Genomic DNA, 22,186 nt, shown 5'->3' with positions numbered 1-22,186 from the left:
TGCGCGTGTGTGTGCGTGGTTGTGTGAAGCGGCACGTTCCCCTTTGGGTGTTTCAGCGCAACCTGCAGAGGTGAACGTGGACCCGCCTGCTTCAGAGTGTTCAAATAACTGCCCTCGGGTTACGCGAAATGAAACAGAGGTATGTTTCAAAACACAGCCCATTTAAAGACACAGCCTCCTTACTTTCGCAGCCTGTCTTCAGCAATCACTCATCTCAGTCCCCGCTTTTGACTAAAAGGTTTGTGATTAACTTTTATAACTGTTTTGCTCTTTTCTGCATAATATCTTTTTTGGAAAAAATTAAAAAATACGTTGTCACAAACACAGATGACACGTGACTGATAGACAGAGGGCTGCAGGTGGATGTAGTGACTCTGACAGACAGTCCAGGGTGTGCAAATAAAACATGTCTGAATTTAAAAAAAAAAAGTCATCCAAGTAATTACATTTGTTCAGGAGTGTTACATTCTTTCACAACCTCTACAGCACGTACCAACTGGTTCAGAGGGATTACACAGGTGCACACAGTGAACAGGATCCGCTTACAGCTCTGGTCTCAGAACATTCTGAGGAAAAGAGGACCTGATGAATCACTGAGAAACTGCCCATCCACCAGGACACGTGTTAATAACTAAATAAAAATCTGCCCCTCCTGTTTCTGACAGGATTTGGTTAGATTTGGTGTGGCCTTAGTTTCATCTCAGCTGAGTGTCAAGCGCCATTTTCCTTTAAAGGAGCACAAACGGACGGAAATCCCGAAAGCCGGTCTGGTGTGTGCGTGGTGTTTTCCTTCTCCAGCTGAGAGCCACAGGCATGTTTGGTCCTATCGCTCTCTGCACCTCTCCCGTGGCTCGGCAGAGACGAGCAGCGTGAGGAATGGGCCAAGGCCTGCAGTGGCATGAGCAGCAGAGAAAACTATTGCTCCTTTAGCAACTGCTGCAGGAGCACTGTCCTTTATGTAACGCAGGCAGGCTCTCAGTAAAGTGAGCTCCGACAAGCCGGAGCCGAAAACTTCTCTGTGCTCTCACTCACCCATACACACAACACGGTGAAGAGGGTGGCATGGCCCTGTCTTTGTACGCCAATCCAGAGGTTAAAGGTCAGGTGAGAGCATAGATGAGGGTGGATATTTAGTAATACTGTTCTTTTTTTGTACCATTTTTAGACAAGAGGCGTACAGTAAGCAAACAGGGTCACCTGTGGACTCTTCAGGCAAAGCGAGGCAGCTACTGTTGCTAGGCAATCCCGGCCGCTGCCCCTAAAGGTTGCAACAATGCAGGTTTTGGGAGGGAAAAGTGTGAGAAAATGGAGTGAAAAAAACAACAGGTGAAAGCATCCAGTGAAAACGCTTTGAGAGAGAGAGAGAGAAGAGATTCAGGGCGTTCATGTAGTGAGTAAATACAAAGATTAATATGAAGAATTCAGTGATCCAGTGATCTCATATCAAACAAGTCCTCCAGAGACATTTGATTTCTTACAGATTTAGAGTCACAAGCTTCCTCAGTCCTCTGCTGTATCAAGTTAACACACTGATCTATTGCATGGGACGTGAGGCAGATGACATTCTGTGTGGATTAGGTTTAGCTCAACCTCAGTGCAAGAGAATAGCAGAGAACACTTCACTGGGGAAAATATGTCACTTGTGACAGAGCCCAATTCAGCTTCAGAAAACTGGAACCAGGAAATGACCTCATCATTGCACGGTACACTCTGTCAGAATACTTACATTCCTCTCTCAGGTGACGAATGACAGAATGCTAAGGAATATGAGAGAAGAATTTAGAAGGAATCAGAATGTTGGACTGCACGATACCAAAGCATCAGTGCATCTTCAGCTGAATGCTTACCTTGGAAAGAGCTATAACCATGCTGAAACTGGCTATATCTGTGCTATAACTGGCTATAAGCGGCGTAAGCGATGAGCGAGCAGGTTAACAGACAGGGCTCAGGGGACAGGAGGAGGTTGTACAGAGGTACAGAGAGGTTAATTCAAGCTGACCATAATTCCAAGCTGGTGCACAACTGTTCAGATGAATAATAAAGATCACAACTGCAACTGGAGCAGATGTCACTGATTATAACCTGGCGGGATACCTGATAAAAGGCAAACCTGGCAAGTGAGGGAAGACAGGTTCTGCAACGACTACAATATGAGAGAGGTGGACACAGAAATCCAGTTTCTACTACAATGTAAAGTAAGTGCTCCCAAACAAGGAAATTATTTGCTTTACTGTTCGTGGCGTTGCTTTGGCAACACAGTGCGTGTCTGTCCTGCCAATAAAGCACCTTTGAGTCCGATTTTGAATTTGAGAGAGAGACAGTGAGAGAGAGAGAAAGAGAGAGACAGAGAGAGAGACAGTGAGAGAGAGAGGAAGAGAGAGACAGAGAAAGAGACAGTGAGAGAGAGAGAAAGAGAGAGACAGAGAAAGAGACAGTGAGAGAGAGACCACAGGCTCGGGTCCCAGCTGTGGGCTGCAGATGTGGCATGACGGCCATACGCATGGAGACGGGGCGGGGCTGGGAACATTCTCGGCCCCGCCCACTCCGGTCTCCAGAGCCTGCAGCCAGCCTGTCCCAGCCCCATCACACACCTCACCCCTCACACAGGCTCACAAAATGACATGTCTCTCTTTTTTAGCACTCCCAATTACTGCGCGGGCCCCATCCAAAATCGCTCTCCCTCTCTCCAAGGCGCCAGACCAGTGTGGTCTACTACGCTGTCAGATATAGATTTCCACATAATTGCGATTCCAGCCACCAGAGAGGCCATTTTCACAGGGTCCTCCAAGGTGAAGGGAAAAGTCCCACACAGGCTGCGCACACACACACACACACACACACACACACACACACACACATACATACACACACACACACACATACATACACACACACACACACACACACACACGCAGCGGCGGGAAAACCGGCCGGAACAGGCTGAGTGTGAGACAATGCAAGGAAGCGGGTGAAAGAAAGACGTCTGTGCGGCGCAGAGACGCGGGCGGATTTGCATAAGCGCGGCCGTGCTTCCAGAAAGCGGGATTAAAGGGGCCGGGCTTCGGCGCATTCTCATTCGTTCCGCACTTCATCCGCTGTAAAAGCCGGCCGTCTCCAGACAATGGCACTCCAGCGCCCGCTTTGAAGAAGCCTCCCTTTGTAAGGGGCGAATGGCACACAGTCAGTAATTTAGCCGTCCTGGGTTTTCTGGGGTTTTCGGGCGGATGGCATGCATTCCGCTACACTGGATGCAACACAGGCTCGTTCTCAGGAAATGTCGGCCTGCTGTCTGCGGTACTTGAATTTGGCTGCAGTTTGTTGCAAATAGCTCATCTGCACCTCATAAAATTGTATATTGTCATCTGTTTTAGGACAGCGCAGGGGTGAAGCTTTGTATTAAGTCACTAATATGTGTGTGTAAGTGCTTTAAGGCTTATGATTCATATTGCAATTCTAATAATAAATGTCTACCAAAAGGCTGTGCACTTTATAGACTCCAGGGACAGTGTTTACAAGCAGTTTGCAGGGCTTCCAGACTGATTCCAAAACCAAGCCAATGTGACATCATCTGTCAACCAAAACGGCCAAAACCATGACGTTACGGCCAAAATAAAAGCCAAAGTCTCAACGATGTTTGCTTTGGAAAAGCCAAAAAAAGAGAAAAGGCCAATCTGTCAGCTGGCCTCAAACATCAGTCTGGTCACTTAGGAAACACAAATATGGTGGTTTCCGCTCAGGAATGTATCCATCTTGATATTGTGACTCAAAATGTATTTTCTGTTGCTTTTCTTGAGGCAGTGTTTAAGGAAAAAGCCAGAACACCAGCTGCCTTTTTGATCTCAGTGAGAAATCAGCCACAATTAATCCAATCTCACCGAAAAAGCCAAGGCTGGTAGCCCTGGTAACCAATGATCTGAAACCAGTGGTGTTCGCTCAGAGTCCATGGGGTTCTGGGTTTTCTTTCCAGCTCGTCGCTTAAACGGGTTCATTGGTTGGATGGGGACCTGAATCACCTGCTGCTGCAGGGACACTCTGAAGCCACCGGGACTCCAGTCTCCAGGGAGCGGGACAGTATACCGCTGCCGGGGGGTAAGGAGACCGGCTCGTAACCGAAAGGTTGCTGGCTCGATTCTTCGCTGGGGCACTGCTGCTGTACCCTTGGGCAAGGTACTTCACCCAGAATTACCTCGGTAAATATCCAGCTGTGTAAATAGGTAAAAAGTCAAATTGTAACCTATGTAAATCACTCTGGAGAAGAGTGTCTGCTAAATAATATAATGTATTATAATATCAATAATATAATGTAAAAACCATGTCTGTGAAGCTGTGCCACTGCCTGCCTCTGTCCCGTATACGGCCTGTCTGGGTCACGCAGCCTCAGGCTCCTCCCTCTGCCTCTGTCCCCCCCCTGCCCTCCCCAATTTGCGTGGGTCACTCATCAGCCCACGATCCCTGGCGTTAGACACGGCTCTGCTCGTGATCAGCAGCTGTGCAGGGACTGGATTCCTGCACCATCCGCGGCGGCCGCCCGGCACTTAACACCAATTTACACACATCTCAGCACACATCCAGCTGATGCACAGAGAATGCTCTCCTGACAGTAAAGCAAATTTACGTTCGCTCTGAGCGAGACTGAAATGTAATCTTCCAGGGAATCATTATTCAAACAGTGCTGTTAGTTTTTTTAATTTGTTTGCTTGGCAGACGCCTTTATCCACAGTGGTTTACATAGCTTCCATTTCGCTTTCCTCCCCATTTTTTCCAGTATGCAGATATTTTGTGAAACTTTCCAGAATGAGCACCTTACTCAAGGATAGCAGTGTACCAACTGAAAACTGAACCAACGACCTTCTGGTTTCAGTTTCAGTTTTTCATACCACCTGTCCACATTGTTGCCCACACTGAACTTGGTTCCCACTGCTAACTACCTTTTATTTGCTATGAAGTGGCCCTTAACTTCACCACAGTGAATAACAGGAAAATTGAATTAAGCTTTATCTGTACATTAAACTGGACAAACAATTGACTCTCTCAACATAGTATGCTCAGAACACCATAAAGTACATATTTGTTTCAGGCATTGAAGAGTAACCAGATGGTCTAAGAATAGTCTTAAAACCAACAACAAAAAAACCACTTGTATATTGATGCAGTTAAAACAATAGTATATATTTTAGTTCCAACGTGTTTGGTTTATTGAGGTCTAAAACTGAAAAATATAAGAACAACAGTGTTAACATGTACATGTCAATGATCTTAGTATCTTTCATGACTGAGCAAACGTCAAATCAATACGACAACGCAATGGCGCCATCTCATGGTCGTAACCGTTAATTGCAATTGAGGATTACGAAATGGTAACACATGAGTACTTTTCACAACGCTTTAAACAAGTCCACCTTAACAACCGCGAATATTTCCCACCTACGTTAGAACGTCATTGTGAAACAGATATTATTTAATTGTGTCTTTCCCGATCACCTGTCTCTATTTTAAACTACAACAATAACTCATTATTTCTTGCTCATCAGATCTTACTATACATCTCTTCGCTGAGCAATAGGTTTATAAGTTACACAGATCATGAGGATAAATTAAGACACAACTTCTCTTGGCCTAGAATTACTTTGTGTACCTTCAGTTGCACTTCCATATTTCTCATTCTTGTGTTTGTCTAGATCAGGTGACTGAGTCAGCGAAGGCGTTAGAAATTCCGATCTCTCTGATTGATTTATGCAGCGACCAATCGGCGTAGGAGGATTCCGACGTCGCGCAGAAGGGTGGGTTTTAACGCATCTTTGCTCAAAACGAGCGTTGTTCCGTGTGGGACTGAATGGGAATTGTTCTCTGCGCAGAATAATAGGAAGGTTACGGAACATGGCAAGCGGGGCGTGCACTTTGTTCTTGTGTTAAAAAACGACCGACAATATCCGCGTTATTCAAGCGTGGAGAAAAAAAAACATTTACTGTCGCGATCACATGATGTCGCGTTTGACATAAGCTGCTCCGCTGGAATAGCACCTTTCGAGTGGGATAAAACCGGGCGTCTCTAGCATGTCTGTGCCGGAGAACTTTCTGCTCGCTTTTTACTGACCGGAAGTGCTGTGGAGAATAAACCTGCACATATGCTCAACCTACGCGCAACTTTTGATCTTCAGAAAGATGTAATCCCGCACATTTTAAGAAATGATGATTCCGGAAGAGGAATAAAAGGCAAGTAATTTTCGGCGCAGAATGCATTAGTCTCGGCATTTGTTGAGTATTGTAAGTAGCTCGCAGCTCGTATCTACTTAGACTGATGCTTGAGAATGTCTGACTTTACAATTCGCACAAGTCAAAAGCTCTGAGAATCACCTATGGCAACGTCAGGCAGATAATTAACAGGGAATAGTAATGATTTATGTGATTTAATTTTTAGATCCATGTAGCTTGTCAGAAGCAGATGTCAGAGTCATCAACGTGGAAAAAGATGGAGGTGTTTTATATTCCTGGAAAGTAAGTAAACGCGAATATCAACTTGTGTTTGTGCAAGGTCGTGTGGCCCTTTTGACAAAGTATTAATGCTACTCGTAATCGCTGTTAATCTGAGAGCAAAATTCTGCAGCTAAAGCTGCTTTACAAATAAATCTTCAAATGTTTCCATGTAATATTATATTGGGAGTCTCGATAGCAGGTCTCTGATACTAAGTGTTTTAGTTTAGCGGAGAATTGACAATGTGTGTGTGGGTGGGCGTGGGGCGTGGGTCTCGGACTGCTGTCACTGAGTGATCAGTTGAGCTGTTCTTCTCAGGTCCACCTCAAACGCTGTTCATTTAAGCGGCTTTCACATTTAAACAACCACTGTGTTCCGTACACTTTGTGTTCTCGGACAGGGTCCGGCCTGTATCACCCGGATAGGAAAATACGATCCCGGTACAAAGCAGAACAAGGTAAAATACCGCAGGAGACGGAATTCTCGGTGGCATGCGCTAGAGGAGGAGTGATGTTGGTTTAACCCCGTCTCCTACAACCTTACAGGTCCTGTACACGTTTGACAAGGAGGTGTTTGTAAGCAGTTGCTCCCTAAACAAGGAGGAAACCCTGCTAGGTAAGATTCTCTTGAGGAGAGAAGCGCCAGGCAATCCCCGATACCACTTAGACCTCAGTCTGCACAAACTTAAGCGCAGTGAACAAAGCAGGCCCGAGAGCACCAGTTAACACCTTGTGTGCTGTCATGCTTTCACCTGCGAGAGGGTGGTAAGCTTTGCCGCCTTCAGGTGTTTGGGTGTCCTCTCTCTCAGGAGTTCTGTGGTAATTTCCTGTTTTTCAGCCATCAGTCTGTCACAGAAGTCAAAGCGGGAGGAACGCCTGATTCCAGGTACACATCTCACCCCCCCACACAGGAAGCAGGGAATCATGGGAGATTCACAGCTAAGTGGGGAACATGTTGGGTCCGCAAGGGGAGTAAATAACTCCAGGTGTCTCATCAGATGTCTAAACCATCAGTTTTTTACTGTTTGCAGACAGGAGTCTGTAACACCTGTGCTTACTTGTGAGAGATACTTACCTGTGCAGCATACTTACCTGTTAGGCATACCTACCACTGCTTACCAGTGATGCATATGTACCTGCACGTACCTGTGAGCTATACCTATCTCTGCTTACCTGTGAGGCATACCTGCCTGCACTTACCTGTGAGGCATACCTACCTGTGTTTATCTGTGAGGCATACTTACCTGTATATACTTGGTTGTCTTTGTACTAACAAAGTAAGCATAGAAAAAAACATTGTTGCTCTGTAGCCTGTTGGGTACCTGAAATATGTTACAAATTTTGTGAAACTGGTGCCATGGTGATAATTAATTTGATTTATGAATTTGTTTTTTTTTTTTTACTCAGTATTATGGATACTTGAAGTAGGCTGCACCTAGTCTTTAAAGTCATTCCGTAGAAGTGGTTTTGTTTGATTGGAGTGCCTGGGTCCTACACTGTGGAAGCAGCAGGCTGAATACAGGAAACAGGGGCAGCTGGGAAAGGGCTTCAGAGGCAGGTCAGGTGGTTGGGCCATTCTGCTCAAAGTCAGCCATAAACCTGAATGACTTTTCTCCCTCCCCCCAGTTTCAAAGTGTAAGACGCTGCTCATCGAGATACACCCGAAAAACAACATCAAAGTCCTGAAAGCCGTAGACTGTGGGATCAGAGTCCAGGTACAGTCAAGTCTGCGATTAACGGCATTAAAGTGCTTAGCAGCAGGGAGCTGTAGCGTGAGTGTGAGGGCGTCTCACTTCGTCCGTCTCCCTGTTTCTCTGGGTGTCCTGTGCACTTCTGCTTTCGTGAGAATGTAAAACGTGGGTGTAATGCAAGCGCATAATCCATTATTTTTTTTCTATTATTGTTGTAGTGTTGCCGTGTTTATTAGTATAATTTGACTGGCAGTACATTGTGATTGGTGTGCTCAGTGACTGTGCCTTATGCCTGTGAATCGCCGCAGCTCTGAGGTGCTCTGCTCCCTCTCCCAGTTTTTAGCCCCCGACTCTGAGAAGCCGTCCGTTCTGGAGAGCCACCTGCTGCTGATTGCAGAGGATGGATGTGAGTACCTGGGAAGCAGCCCTAAATTCAGGGAAGAGAAAGAAACCCCCCTAGGTTGCAGTCAGGGGGCTGTTCACATGCAGTGGTCTCTGTTGTTGTTTAGCAAGGACTGATTTGTTTAGTAAGGACTGATTTATGTTAACTGACATGTTATGTTATTATGCTACGTTTTTACATTTGCAGATATTGAACAGTTCCACATATTCCTTACCAAGCAAGAAGGCTACAGAGTGGTGAGTCTTCTGCGCTTCAGAATGCATCATTAAAAGCATTCAAAGACGTTTTAATTCACAAATTTAATTTCTGCTTTGGATTTAGGTTTGAGATAAGGAAGATAAAAATGTTATGGGAAAGGGACCTATACCTATATAGGGAGCTATATAAGGTGGTTGCTTCTGTGATTGGCCGCCCTTTGCTTCATCATTATGACATCACAGACTAACTGGAGCCACCGTTGCAGGTGATCCAGAACCCGGAGCGGCTGGTTAAAGACAGGGTGGCTGAGGACTTCACCTGGGTGCAGTGGGACGTGGCCACACAGAGACTCTTCTACCTCATCCCCAGGGTAACGCCCAGAGCCCTCTCCCTGCTCCTCAGTCTTACAGCTTCTAGGCAATGCAAAATCACCCTGGCCTCTGTTGTCATCTGCTGTCACGAGCTTTTCCAAGACATTGCTCTGGCATGTAGGGTTAAGAACAGGGCTTGTAACCAAGGGGTTTCCGGAATCAGAACCCAGGCAGGGCAATGCTGTTGTGGCTTAACCGAAGGTTCGTAAGCAGCAGGAAAATATCTAGCTGTATAAATGATAATGTGTTACCGTGTAAGCTATGCAAGTTGCTGTGTAAAAATGTGAAATATGTGAATTGGCATTAATAAGCATGTCTGCTAAAGGGATAAAATGGCTGATGGTGAATTATTCCCCATAAATCAGGAAAAATCCATGCTGAAATGTGTGCAGTTTTACCCAGACCGGAACTTTGAAACTCTGGTAAGACTATTTCACTGTTCATAACAGATTTATTATGCTCTGAAAGAAATCTCTGGGAAGCCGGCAGGGAAAAAAAAAACAGAGAACTGGATTATTATTATTATTATTATTATTGATGATCAGTCACTTTAGTTTATTTTTTTCCTCTTGTGCTGCCATTCTCTGCTAGTTTGAGCTGTCACTGGAACTGCCTGCCCATCTATTCACCTCTGTGAGGTAAGTGTCTGTGAGTCTCTCTCTCAGCCCTGCAGTTTGTTGGACCATGACTGTGTCATGCATTACAGCGGGTGACACATTGCCTGCCGAGAGTATAATGCAAAGCTCCGGTACAGAATAACGGAAACAGTTTCAGTCCCAGGGCTGTAGTAGGGTATTACTGTGCAGTAATAACAGCAGTTTCCATGGCTCTGTTATGGGTTTGTTTGTAAGGGTGAGTAAAAGGAAAGGGAAACCTCACTCTGAAATGAATAAAAAGATCCCATATTATAAATTCTTAAAACATATACTGCAAAATACCTTTTACACAGAGGCTATGACAAATACATTTGTACGAATCAATCATTGGTTTTATCCATCATTATTCATCTTGTTATTTATGAATGTAATATTTTAATTTTAATTTAAGGTTATTTTTTCACAGGGCAAACAAACTTTGGAGAATTTAAGGCACAGAACAACAGGTTATTTCTTAAACAACAGAGAGTATGAACGCAGACCACTGAATTTTATCTGATTTGCAGGTTTGTTAGCCTGGGGTACGACCACTGCAAAGAGGACAGGCAGGACGATGAGGGACCGAAGCTGGTGGTGTTCAGCAGCAGGGCAGGTGGGCTGTGAACAGGCCTCTGCATAAGCCATGTGTGTCAGTGTACATCTGTAAAGTAAAAGTCCTGCCACGTATTTGTTCCACCCATGCACTACACCAGCTGAATGCCACTTTCACGTTTCACTCTCTTATTTTGTCTTTATATCGAATGCATATCTCACATGGGCTGTGGACCTACCAGAGAGTAAGTTCATAATAATAATAATAATAACAACAACAACAATAATAACAACAACAATAATAATTAATAAATTACTTACAATCCAACACATGCATGGGGAAATTGTCACCTCTGCTGTGATTAAAAGGGGGATTATCAACCCCCCAGTCTTCAGAACAGGAAATCTAAACTGTCTCTCGCAAATCATGATGATACAACAGGGGGTTTCATAATAAGGTTATTTTCGATTGAAGGGACTTTCACTTTCTAAAATCAGCACAATGATTCATGGATTGTGTAACCCGCACTCACAACAATAACATTCAGTTTCTGCAACGGCTCAGATTCTTTGACGGGGATATGTTACAGCAGCTATAGGTAGTAACTAATTAAACGTTGCTGTATGTTGGTTTGCATGTTTGCAGTTTAAAAACCCGTTCCAAAGCTTCTGCTCTTGTGTTGCGCTGCAGGGAGCATGTGTGTCTGCTACAGCCACCCTGCACAGGAGGACATCTCCTACACCATCGCCTTTGTGCACAGAGGTACGTGCCCCTGCATCCTGCCTGTGCAGCCGGCGGTCTTTCACAGCGCCGCTGAAGGCTGCAACGCTCCGCTGTGCTCGGTGTGTTTGGTAAAGCACTCGGCGAGCGCAGTGATGTAAGCCCTTCGGTGTGAGTGAATGTGACTGCGCTCTGTCCCACACAGGCTGCAGCAAGACCTTCACAGTGGCTCAGCAGGGCCGGCGTCTCCGCGGCAACCCTGACCTGCTCTTTCTCTTCCTGGGTGAGTAGGCCTGTGGGATGCCCTAATTAAAACTGTCCCTGTTTTAATTACATTATGTTACTAATTACGTGCCAAGCACAGACCCTAATCCAGGGCAGCCTTGGATATTTTTTATTACATATTACCCATTTATACAGCTGGATATTAATAGAGGTAATTCAGGTCAAGTACCTCGCTTAACAGGACGACAACAGTATTCTGTCTGGGAATTGATCCAACAACCTTCTATTTTTCAACCCATAACTCTGTAACCATTACATCACGGGTGCTGTGAGATGACTGCTTTTCACACAAAGCCCTGCCTTGCTGTTGTTGCAGATTACTACATCGTGGTCTACCTGGCTGGGGGCTTCCTGCACCTCATCAACAGCAGGCAGCAGGACCTGTGCTGCCACAGCATCTTCCTGTCAGGTGAGACTGCAGTGCAGGAGAAACGCAGGTACACACAGGTATGCACAGGTAGGTGCAGATACACACAGGTACACACGGGTAGGTACAGATACACACAGGTACACACAGGTATGCACAGGTACGCACATATACACACAGGTACACACAGGTAGGTGCAGATACACACAGGTATGCACAGGTATGCACATATACACACAGGTACACACAGGTAGGTACAGATACACACAGATACACACAAATAGGTACAGATCTGCTTCTGCATCTGTATTGAACTCCTTAAAGAAACTATCAGTGGGCTGCATTATGATGAGACCCCCCAAAACAACATAGCCACTTTAGTGGTTTGGACTTAGTGTGGTCAGTCTGACTGGTGTGGTGGTGCCCGTGGGCTGAGTGTGGAGCTCAGTCCTCATGCCCCCCCCCCCCCCCCCCCCCCGCAGGTGAGGATGCCAGGCTGTGTCAGCTGGGGGCGGGCAGTGTGTTTCTGAATCTGCCCGAGGCGTCCCTGCTGGACGTGCGGGCGGGGATCGTGTACAAAGCAGACATCAGCCAGGCCTTCCTGCTCGACCTGCTGTACAGAAGCAGGCTGGACTCCCAGCGCCTGGCCGTCCTGCACTGCATGCTGGTCTACCTGAGCCCGGACTCAGAGCTGGAGCTGAAGGTGCGGGGGAGTGTGGGGGACATGAGGGAAATGGTCATGGCTGTGTCTGTTTCTGTGGAAAACACTCCTCCTGAAATCTGGGTCTGCTGGTAAATGAGCGCAGTGTGACTGGACAGCGGGCAAATTCAGTTAGGTGCTGGCGAGTTGCCCTCCGAGTTAAGCACCGCTGCTGTTGCTGTGTTGACCTAGTAGACACTGGCTTCTGTGAACGTCACTCTCACTCTTCTGTGCAGATCATCGACTGGCTCTGTGAGAACGTCATGACTTTAGACACCTTTGATCAAATTCAAGAGTTCATCCTGGGTGAGTGTGGTTATGGTGCTGGCTGTGATAGCAGGACTGGAGCTCTGTATTCTCCCTGTAAGTGTGGAAATACTGTGTGTTTTCTCCTCACTGGCAGCATCCCTGTACAGGATGGTGTACCAGCAGTCTCTGAGTCTGGATAAAGTGCTGCCATACTCCTCTGTGTTTGAGAAGAAGGTGAGGAGGTCCACGAATCCATAAATAAACCCTGACAGGGCTGTGGGGGCCCTCATGAATAAGATTCACCCTCACTTCCCAGGGTGTAAGACTGTGTGTGTGAATGTGTGTGTGTGTGTGTGTGTGTGTCTTTCAGGACCTGGCTCCTGGTCTGAAGGAGATCCCTGGAGTAAAATGCACCTCCGAGCTCCTGTCTCAGCCTGTGTTCAAAGGGAAGGTAAAGCCTCTTACAAACCTTCTCTTGAAATGCCCATACCCTGACCCATAACCCTAACCCTAACCCTAACCCTAACCCTAACCCCGCACTGATATTTCTGCTCTTTCATGTTGCCTTTGTGTCTGTAAGGACAGACAGATTCACTTCAGCTATGAATTCTGCACATGTAACGTGACCTGAGGCGTCCTGCAGACTTCTGTCCACGACACGTTTAGGCTGCAGTACTTTAAATATGCACTAGATGGCAGACTTAGCAAAGGAAGTAGCTCAGCAGAAGGGAGAACTAACCGGTGAAGAACGCATGTCTAATTAATGAAATGTGTGAGAAGGCCAGGCAAGGAAAATCCTCTAAAAAGTGTCTGTTATTTTAAAAACCACAGTGTGTTTTTACAAATTAAAGAGGTTTAAAAATGACATTCCCATCGTAAAATATTGTTTTGAAACTATGCTAAAGCTGTGACAATTAATTTTTTTAAATTTGATCAAGCCCTTTAAATGAATGAACAAGTGATGTCATTGTGGACATCTGTTAACACTGAAAAGCCTCACACAGCTCAAATGCCTACGCTGACTGACAAACAAACACTGAAAACAAACTTGTTTTCTGTGAAATACAAATAATTTTGGGCAAGACAAAGTAAGCCCCCCTCGAAGTGACCGGTGCCTGTTCTGCACATTGTTGCTTGAGTGTGTGTGTGTTTTGTGTGTGTCTGGAACAAGGCCAGGAACTTCAAAGGGTACTGGGAGGAACTGCAGTGGAACATGGAGAAGATGAAATACTTTGAGGCGGTTCCACACCCCAGATACAGAACCTCTCAGATCCAGGCCGACTGGACACGACTACTGGCCCAACTGGTGAGGATCGGAGCGCCGTGCACCCCATCGGTGCTGGGCCCTGGGCCCGTGCCAGATGGGCCGTGGACCCGACCTTGGGGATCCATTTGATTTTCCTTTTCCTCTTTCCTGTACTCGCTGGCCATTGTATTCACTGTGCATTTGGACTGTACATTTGGAAATAACTCGTGTTTTCAGCTTTTACTGGTACACTCAGCACAAAGGGGACAGAGCAGGCCAATTTAATCATCTGCTGTCTGACGCTAAAAGAAGAGAAAAACATTCATTGTTTGAGAGCGGACAATATGGGTGTGTCTGTCTGTTTCAGAGCGCAGAGGAGAAGAAGTCTTCCAGCAGCTTACGGCACATCGAGGAGAACACCAGAAAGTAGGTGGAGAACAGAATGTGTAGAATGTAGCGTTTGTGGGAAGCGTTTGGGTGAGTGAAAGTGTGATGTGACCATAGGAAGCACAGTAAGAGGACTGTACCGGAGGTCAGCGGCAGGAAGGGGTCAGCTCCGCGTGGAAATGTGCTTACATGCGGTGTATGAAACGGCTGATGTGGCTGTCTCCTTTATCCTGTTTACTACCCGACACCAGCAGAATGATCGTGTGATTTACTGTAAAAGAGGAACTGATTTTGCGTGATAAACTCCAGATGACAGAGTGACCATATTAATGATCAGAGCTGGTCTGAGACGTGCGGTCACACTGCAAGCCGCCGCTGATGGCTTCCTTCCTCTCTCTCCTTTCTACCTCAGGGTTCTGTCCATGGTGGACACCTGGCGCTTAGGTAAGACATTACCGCACCGAAAAGTCTGCAGCTTCCCCTCGGATTATTCCGCCACGATGGGGCACGGCCAGTGGGAAATCCTTTTGTCTCACGGCAAAATCCCCTTTGCTCAGATTTCATTTTCTCATACTTCAGCGCACTTGTGCGTTGTTAATCATGGGCTATTCAGAAAAATGAGACAGAGATCTGCCTGGTTACATAAGAGGAGGAAGGGGCTACAAGTCCCCCTCCTCCTCCTCTGCTGTGCCTCCAGCCCCGCCGCCCTCTCCCTGAACCGACAGGCGGATTTTGGGGGGTCAGTGCAGCTGGAACGGCCATACCTCCCCCACCACAGCCAAGCACTGATCCCTCAGCACGCTGTCAGCGGGAGCTGGGATGTCACTGATTGGTCGGTCTGTCTCTGTGACCTGCGCCTAACGGCTCTGCCCTGCTCTCCTCTAGATAAGAAGGTGGTGCCCCTCTTCCAGGAGGAGGACCAACAGCAGAGGGCGCTGATAGGCTTGGTAAGTCCAGCGCAACTGCGCAGCAGCCAACTGCAGCAGGCCCCAGAAAGATGCACAACGTTCCGAGCAGATTCAGCTGGAAATATCCAGGGTGGTACTGGCTCTCTGTGTCACTGTTCATGCATGCTGCTATATACCTCACATGCTATATACGTTCACAGATGTGAGAAACCGTCGCAGTACCCAGGAACTGAGCATCAGGCTGCAGGGTTTTAATTTTAGAAACTTCCGATCACACTGGGTGTTCTGTTTCGGTTCCCCCCCCTCCTTACCGCAAGGTCAGAAAACTCAGGGCTACACCCACTCCCCACCTTTCCTGTTCAAATCAAAGCACGGTGTCAGTGTTTGGAGCAAGAGAAACGTCTCTCAACAGAGGCTGAGGGTTTAGATTTTTTGTAAAATCTCGACTGTCAGTGTAAAACTGAATAAATTAACCCCCTAAACTGGGCTGTCTGCTGTGTCTCGTGTTTCATGCAGATGGTGGACAAGCTGCGAGAGCATTTAAACAGACATTTACCTCGCCTGGGGAAGAAGAAGATTGACGTTCTGGTTGTCAATTATGTTGCAAAGCTGGTTTGTGGTCTTTGTTCCCTTTTATCAGGTTGTGTCCATTTCCCTTTGCTTTTTAAAGTGAGAAATGAGGACTGGCATAGCGGAAGCTAGCATTTACTGATATGAAGAGTTGAACTTGCATGTTCTCTGTCTTAGTGATGGTCAGCAGAACAGGAACATGTGCTTCGTAGATGTGTTTCCAGAGAATACAAGTTGTGCTTTGCCTAGCAACACTGACACGTTTTTACACAACCATTTCCAAGATGTGAAAAGGAAATGACCGCAGGAGTGAAACATCCTGTTATTTCAGTAGAACACGGGAGGAAGTGATTCACGAGGTCTCAGCAGGTGCATGTGTGTGTACATGTGCATGTGGAGGGTGTGTGCACGCGTGGGTGTGTGTGTGTGTATGTGTGTGTGCATGTCTGTGTGTATGTGCTTATAGGGTATGTGTGCTTATGTGTGTGCATGCATGCTTGTGTATATATATGTATATATTTTTGTGTGTGGGTATAGGGTATGTGTGCTTATGTGCATGTGTTCCTGTATGTGTGTGCAGGGTATGCATGCCTGTATGTGTGTGCAGGGTATGTGTGCTGATGTGTGTATGCACACCTGTGTGTGTATGCAGGGTATGTGTGCTGATGTGTGTGCGTGCATGTCTGTGTGTGTATGTTGCTCTTGTGTATCATTAAAAACGTCAGAGTTCCTGCCAGGTCTCAGTGTGGATTACTGTTTTGAAGGGATGGGGGAACAGTGAACCATGAAATGGCTAGCCTTGGGGATTAGAGGGGTAGCCAGGCAGGTGAGGGGACAGGTGTGTGGGCAGGTGAGGGGACAGGTGTGCAGGCAGGTTTCCTCTCCGCTCTGACCTTCTCTCCTGTCTCTAGCTGGAGCTGGTCAGACACATGCTGGAGACAGTGTGGCTGAAGCATAAGCTAGGACCTGCCGTGCTTTCTTTGTAAGTGCTTTCCCCCAGGTCATGTGACTGGAGTGTGTGAGATGTCAGGTGTGTGTGTGTGTGTGAGAGAGATCACTTCACCTCACTGCAGATCTGAATGCAAGGTCCTAAAGCTCAAGTGTGATTTCAACCCTACACTCCTCACCCTACTTTCCCCTGGGCTGTTCTGTATATCTGACTGCTCCCCCTGGGCTGTTCTATGTGTCTGACTCCTCCTCCTGGGCTGTTCTGTATGTCTGACTCCTCCCCCTGGGCTGTTCTGTGTGTCTGACTCCTCCTCCTGGGCTGTTCTGTGTGTCTGACTCCTCTCCCTGGGCTGTTCTGTGTGTCTGACTCCTCCCCCTCTGTTCTGTGTCTCTCTCCTTCAGTAAGCATCAGGGCAGCTCGGCCGAGTGGGCCGTCTTTCACATGATGTGCCGGATTCTGGAAGCCACTAAAGGACTCTGCCTGCCCCTCCCCCCTGGTAAGCCCACTCTCTGAGGGAGATCTGTGACCCGCCATGACCATTATTTCAACCCACAGTGTGAGGAAAGGGTGGCCATCCCCTCTCAGGGCCTTTAAAGAGCATGACCAGCATCTTCCACTGGAGCCCCGCAGAGTGGCTGCAATGCATCACACACACAGAGGAACACTGCAGCGGTGCTGTGGCCAAACAGAAGGGCTATTGATCCAGATGTGTGCTGTGGAAAGAGTCTATAAGCCTCTCTCCAGAGGCAGAATCCTCCTCCGGCTCTGTGTGCCGGCCTGCCTCAGCCCGGCTGCAGGGTGCGGGTCTGCAGGGCCCGGTGACAGAGCGTGTGGGAGCAGGAGAGAGGCTCCGTGGCCAGGACAGTGACAGAGCCTCTCAGGGACACAGCAGAGGCTACTGCAGGCTGGGCTGCGTGCTCTTGTAAAGTGCTCTTGTAAAGTGCTGAGAGCTGGGTGGTCAGCGCTGAATGTGCAGTCTGGCTCTCAGTCCTGCCCCGTTTTTACGCAGGCTACCACACCCTGCTGGCTGTTCTGGGGCTGCGCTGTCTGCCGCGCCACGCCTTCCTGCAGCACGTGGACCACGGCCTGCTGCAGCTCACCGAGCCCTTCGTCTCGCGCCTCATCACAGGTGCGTACCCCAGCGACACCTGCACGCTTGTCCCGCCGTCACTCAGCCCTGACCCCTGCCGAAGCGGAGCCCCTAAGTTAAACCACACACCCAAAGACTCGCCACAAACCTCGGCTGAGGTTTAAAGGGAGAGAATCATTCGGTCATTGATGATGGGGGGGGGTGGGATTTTCGAAGGAAGAAATTCTACTGAATTGTGAAATCATGACACGGAATGAAATTGTGACATGGAATGAAATCGTGTCACAGAACGGCCTTATTTACCCTGTAGCGTGTTAACTGTACCATGGATACTCTGACTCATTTCAGTTAAATTACCCTCTGAGTGCTGGCCAGGACTCTCCTCCTTCAGTGGAATTCTCTACGAGAGGCGGGGCTCGCTGCTCTGTGCCCGGCGTGTCTACCCCTGCCATCTCCTATGTACTTTTCCACTATGAGCTGGAATCTCCCAGCATTCATCGCTGTGGCATGTGCATTACACTCAGAGATTTATTACAACAACAGGTCACTGCGTTCGGTTTTAAATAAAGCTGGCCATCTGAGGTCTATGGGACTCATTTATTCCCAGAGGTCAGTCCAGTCACCAGAGGACACAAATACAACACAGTGGATCAGGCGAAAGAAAAGTCTCTTTCAAGCACTGAGGAGGAGGCGCTTTTCAAAGATGAGTGCGGAAAATACTACTGTGTCACCTCTGGGTTACTGGTCACAGCGCCCAGTGTAGCGTGAATGAGACTAACCTTTCCAAACACGAGGAATAATTCAGCCCTCATCCACCTACCACAGTCACGCGCGGAGTTTCCGTATTTGGATTCTTCGTTTATATACCTGCAGATGTATTATCAGAGGGGATGATCACAATTCATTCTCTGAATGTGCAGTGAGACGTTTATGCGTGTCTACATGGCAGGACTGCACGGAGTGTGTTTGGCAATGTGTCTGTCTGAGTTATGAGGGTAGAGGAGCATATGTCGCATGCAGGGAGTCACAAATCTCTCCCCGCGGGGCCGTTTGAAACCCACTAAATACAGCCACATCTCCTACCCTGAATCCGGTTCACCCAGAGACCTAACTTCGCATCCGAAACGCCCGTTTTATACAGATAACAGATAAACACTGGAGAATTCTCCAACTGTGCATTTTTAAGCATAGACACTCCTCTAAATTGCCCTCCAAGTGTCTTCACTAAATCATTCATGGGTGGACACATTTGGAGTGGACACTCGTTCAGTTTGCTGTAACAGTCAGCTGAAGGGGGACACGGTGGGTGTGCATTCTGAGGAATCGGGAGTCTGTCGGAAATCCCCGAAATGCAACCTCAGCAGCTGCACGGCAAAGCCGATGCTGCTCGCCTGGCCAGTTGTCACAACACGAAGCTCTCCTCAAAGAAAACAGACTTTATGGATGCGCTTCTTGTGTAACCCGAATTGTGTTTGTGATTAATGATATTTATGGCATTATTGCACACCGGGCAGAGGCAGGAGGGGGGACATTTGCTTCTCAGCTCTTAGTGAGCAATCATTTGCATAAAACACGTTGTCTTTGCAGCTTTCTGACAAGTTTTTACACCCTGCCAGTCTTACACAGTATGCAAAACGCATGCAATAACCATTTCCTTTGTTGTTCCTTTCTGTAACAGCTATTAAGATGTCTGAAACGATAAAAGTGACAGACTTTTTCCCTCAAACTGAAAAGAGCACAGCTGTGTAGAGTGTGCAGACCATGTAGATCGTGGGGTTAATCGCTTCTTTTCCTGCTCTCACAGACCTCGACAACAGCGAGGACAACGAACAGCTCAAGTTCAGCATCATGAAAAGACTGCCTGAGGTGAGGTGTCCTCCTCCCGCCTCCCGCGGTCACAGCTGTTTTACCTCCGAGACGGAATAAAAGCGAAACCTCCATAAAACTAAGCCTCCAGACTCATAACGCCCGACCGCTCCTCGGTCCTGTCATGTAACGGGACGTCAGTAATTTCCTCTCTGAGGGAGTGATGGAATGTGACTCCTGATTCTGAGAGACAGAATACATTTTCCAAGCTTGGCCCGGAAGCGTTGGAGGGAAGAAGCTAATTTCCTCCAAAGTTCACTCACGCGTGAACATTGTGTATTTACAAAACTCACCACTCTTAGTTGAGTGTCTATGAGGGTTTTCCAATCCTGGCACTTAAGTGTCGGAGAGGGCAGCAATGAGAGAGTGACTAATTCCTCTTCAGTTAATGTCTCATGCAGGTAAACGTTATATTTCCACAATTCACTGCTTACGGCTGAGTGTCTTTGCTCTTTTTTGAAACTATTTTGTGTCTTTTTGGAATGTAAAGACTTCACGGCAAAAGCAGTGACTAAAAGAGAGCTACGACTGAGAGAAGCTATTTGCACAGATGCATGACAAACATCCACATATGGAGTGTACACAGTAAGCAGTAGTATTCATTGCTGGAGACACATTGGTTTGGAAATGCATTTCAGTCTATACACGTTAGAATAACTGCAGCCTAACCTTGGTTTGGGTTTGAATATAGATGAGGGGTTTATCAGAAGCGTGATGAACTAACTGTCCTGCCGCCCTCAGTCCATGGAGCAGAAAATCTATCAGCTCTGGGATCATCCAATCAGCTCGGCCTGTATATCCAGGAAGTACGTCCAAGGACTCCTCGAAAAACACGCCAAGACCAAAGTAAATATTACTGTCATCTGTTCATTTTCAGCTTTAATGACTTTGAGGTCACAGACCGAGATGTTTCTGAGACTAAAGCGGTTTTTAAGTGTCCTTATATATACAGCTGAGTAAATCTGTCGCTGTTTATAGGGGTCTGGCTTCATGGAGAGGGAGAAGCCATGCTTCCAGCCGGAGTTTCTGCCCCTCACCTACTTGGCCAAACTCCTCGCCGATATGGAAAATCTGGGTATTTACAGCATTTGTAAAGCACCCTGTCTCACGCTCCATGTGGTGTCTTTTCCAGTGTGTAACAGACTCTTCTGTGCCTCTCCCTGCAGCTCAGAACCCGTTTGAGCAGCAGGAGAACGTGGACGCCCGCTTCGTGGAGGAGACCGCACTGAAGCAGACGCTCATCCTGCTGGGGCTGGAGGAGAAGTGAGGCATCGGGGGGTCAGTGGGGGGCGGGGCCAGGCGGGGGGGGTCAGTGTGGGGCGAGGCGGGGGGCGGGGCGAGGCAGGGAGGTCAACGTGGGGCATGGCGGGGGGCCAGGCGGGGGGGCCAGTGTGGGGCGTGGCGGGGGGCCAGGCGGGGGGGAGGCCGAGGCAGGGAGGTCAACGTGGGGCGTGGCGGGGGGGCCAGGCGGGGGGGAGGCCGAGGCAGGGAGGTCAACGTGGGGCGTGGCGGGGGGGCCAGTGTGGGGCGTGGCGGGGGGCCAGGCGGGGGGGCCAGTGTGGGGTGTGGCGGGGGGCCAGGCGGGGGGCGGGGCGAGGCAGGGGGGTCAGTGTGGGGCGAGTCAGGGGGCGGGGCGAGGCAGGGAGGTCAACGTGGGGCATGGCGGGGGGCCAGTGTGGGGCGAGGCGGGGGCGGGGCGAGGCAGGGGGGTCAGTGGGGGGCGGGGCCAGGCGGGGGGGCCAGTGTGGGGCGGGGCGAGGCAGGGGGGTCAATGTGGGGCGTGGCGGGGGGCCAGGCGGGGGGGGGAGGCCGAGGCAGGGAGGTCAACGTGGGGCGTGGCGGGGGGGCCAGTGTGGGGCAAGGTGGGTCAGACCCAGGGCATGGGTAGAGCGCAGCGCTAACGGGCTAAGCGTAGCATTCCTGCGCTGCCTCTCCCGTTCCTTGTCACATCTGTATAACATCATCTCGCACCGTGAGCATGTGAAAGGAATTACTGGGTCTAGTTATAGCCTTAGTGCAACAGAGCTGTAATATATCACTGTGTCATATCCGATTTTTTGTGACCATTTGTTGCGAAATCTGCTGTGTGTGTAGTCTCTGTGGAAGTAGGAGGAAAGCCCAGAGTCACTTCCAGTGAAACGGGGACTCTTTCCAGGTCCTGGACAGCCCCGTGCTGATGACTCTGTTTTTTTTCTACATACTCCGTGGTGGGATTTCAGAAACAAATGAAGAGTAATATTCTGGCATATTTCCTTATTTGTCATTTTTGGAGCCCTTGCATATTTTACTAAAAAGAAAAACCATGTTCAATTAACTGGAAAAGGGATTTTTCTAACTCATGTTGAATATGTTTACACAGTGTAGATGTTTAAAGAGGTGTATTGTAAATAAAAGACTTGTCAGAAATTTAAAAGAAATTTTGTTATTTCTTTTGTAAGACATTTTGACTTTTGCTGTTTCAAAACAAACTCGTCAAACTCCTGAAGCAGCAGGCACTCGTCCAACAAGGCAACCCACACACACTGAT

At 48.1% G+C, this 22,186-nt stretch overlaps 1 protein-coding gene across 1 annotated transcript; it reads left to right on the top strand.

The window, feature by feature from the left end:
• Positions 1-5,835: 5,835 nt before the first annotated feature.
• Positions 5,836-20,941, top strand: LOC118770089 (gamma-secretase activating protein). The gene is made up of 32 exons (XM_036517511.1): positions 5,836-6,213; positions 6,419-6,495; positions 6,873-6,929; positions 7,018-7,087; positions 7,310-7,357; positions 8,098-8,186; positions 8,499-8,568; positions 8,752-8,801; positions 9,029-9,133; positions 9,500-9,556; positions 9,726-9,772; positions 10,297-10,382; positions 10,564-10,566; positions 11,013-11,084; positions 11,248-11,325; positions 11,644-11,736; positions 12,177-12,397; positions 12,631-12,700; positions 12,798-12,877; positions 13,014-13,094; positions 13,815-13,949; positions 14,257-14,315; positions 14,689-14,720; positions 15,162-15,223; positions 15,701-15,796; positions 16,666-16,736; positions 17,105-17,199; positions 17,713-17,832; positions 19,598-19,659; positions 20,401-20,505; positions 20,638-20,734; positions 20,826-20,941. The coding sequence occupies exons 1-32, from the start codon at positions 6,126-6,128 to the stop codon at positions 20,924-20,926; spliced, it is 2,577 nt and encodes an 858-aa protein (XP_036373404.1). The 5' UTR covers positions 5,836-6,125; the 3' UTR covers positions 20,927-20,941.
• Positions 20,942-22,186: the final 1,245 nt, after the last annotated feature.

The sequence above is a fragment of the Megalops cyprinoides genome, chromosome 23 (assembly GCF_013368585.1).
Source record: "Megalops cyprinoides isolate fMegCyp1 chromosome 23, fMegCyp1.pri, whole genome shotgun sequence".
Taxonomy (NCBI): Eukaryota; Metazoa; Chordata; class Actinopteri; order Elopiformes; family Megalopidae; genus Megalops; species Megalops cyprinoides.
This window is presented reverse-complemented; position numbering and strand designations above follow the sequence as displayed.

What these genes read in the sequence shown, in the direction of transcription:
- LOC118770089 (XM_036517511.1), top strand. Translation starts at nt 6,126, where the DNA reads ATGCTCAACCTACGCGCAACTTTTGATCTTCAGAAAGATGTAATCCCG. An exon ending in GGAGGAACGCCTGATTCCAG is followed by an intron (nt 7,358 to 8,097) that starts GTACACATCTCA and finishes CCCTCCCCCCAG; the next exon opens with TTTCAAAGTGTAAGACGCTG. An exon ending in CTGCCTGCCCCTCCCCCCTG is followed by an intron (nt 17,200 to 17,712) that starts GTAAGCCCACTC and finishes GTTTTTACGCAG; the next exon opens with GCTACCACACCCTGCTGGCT.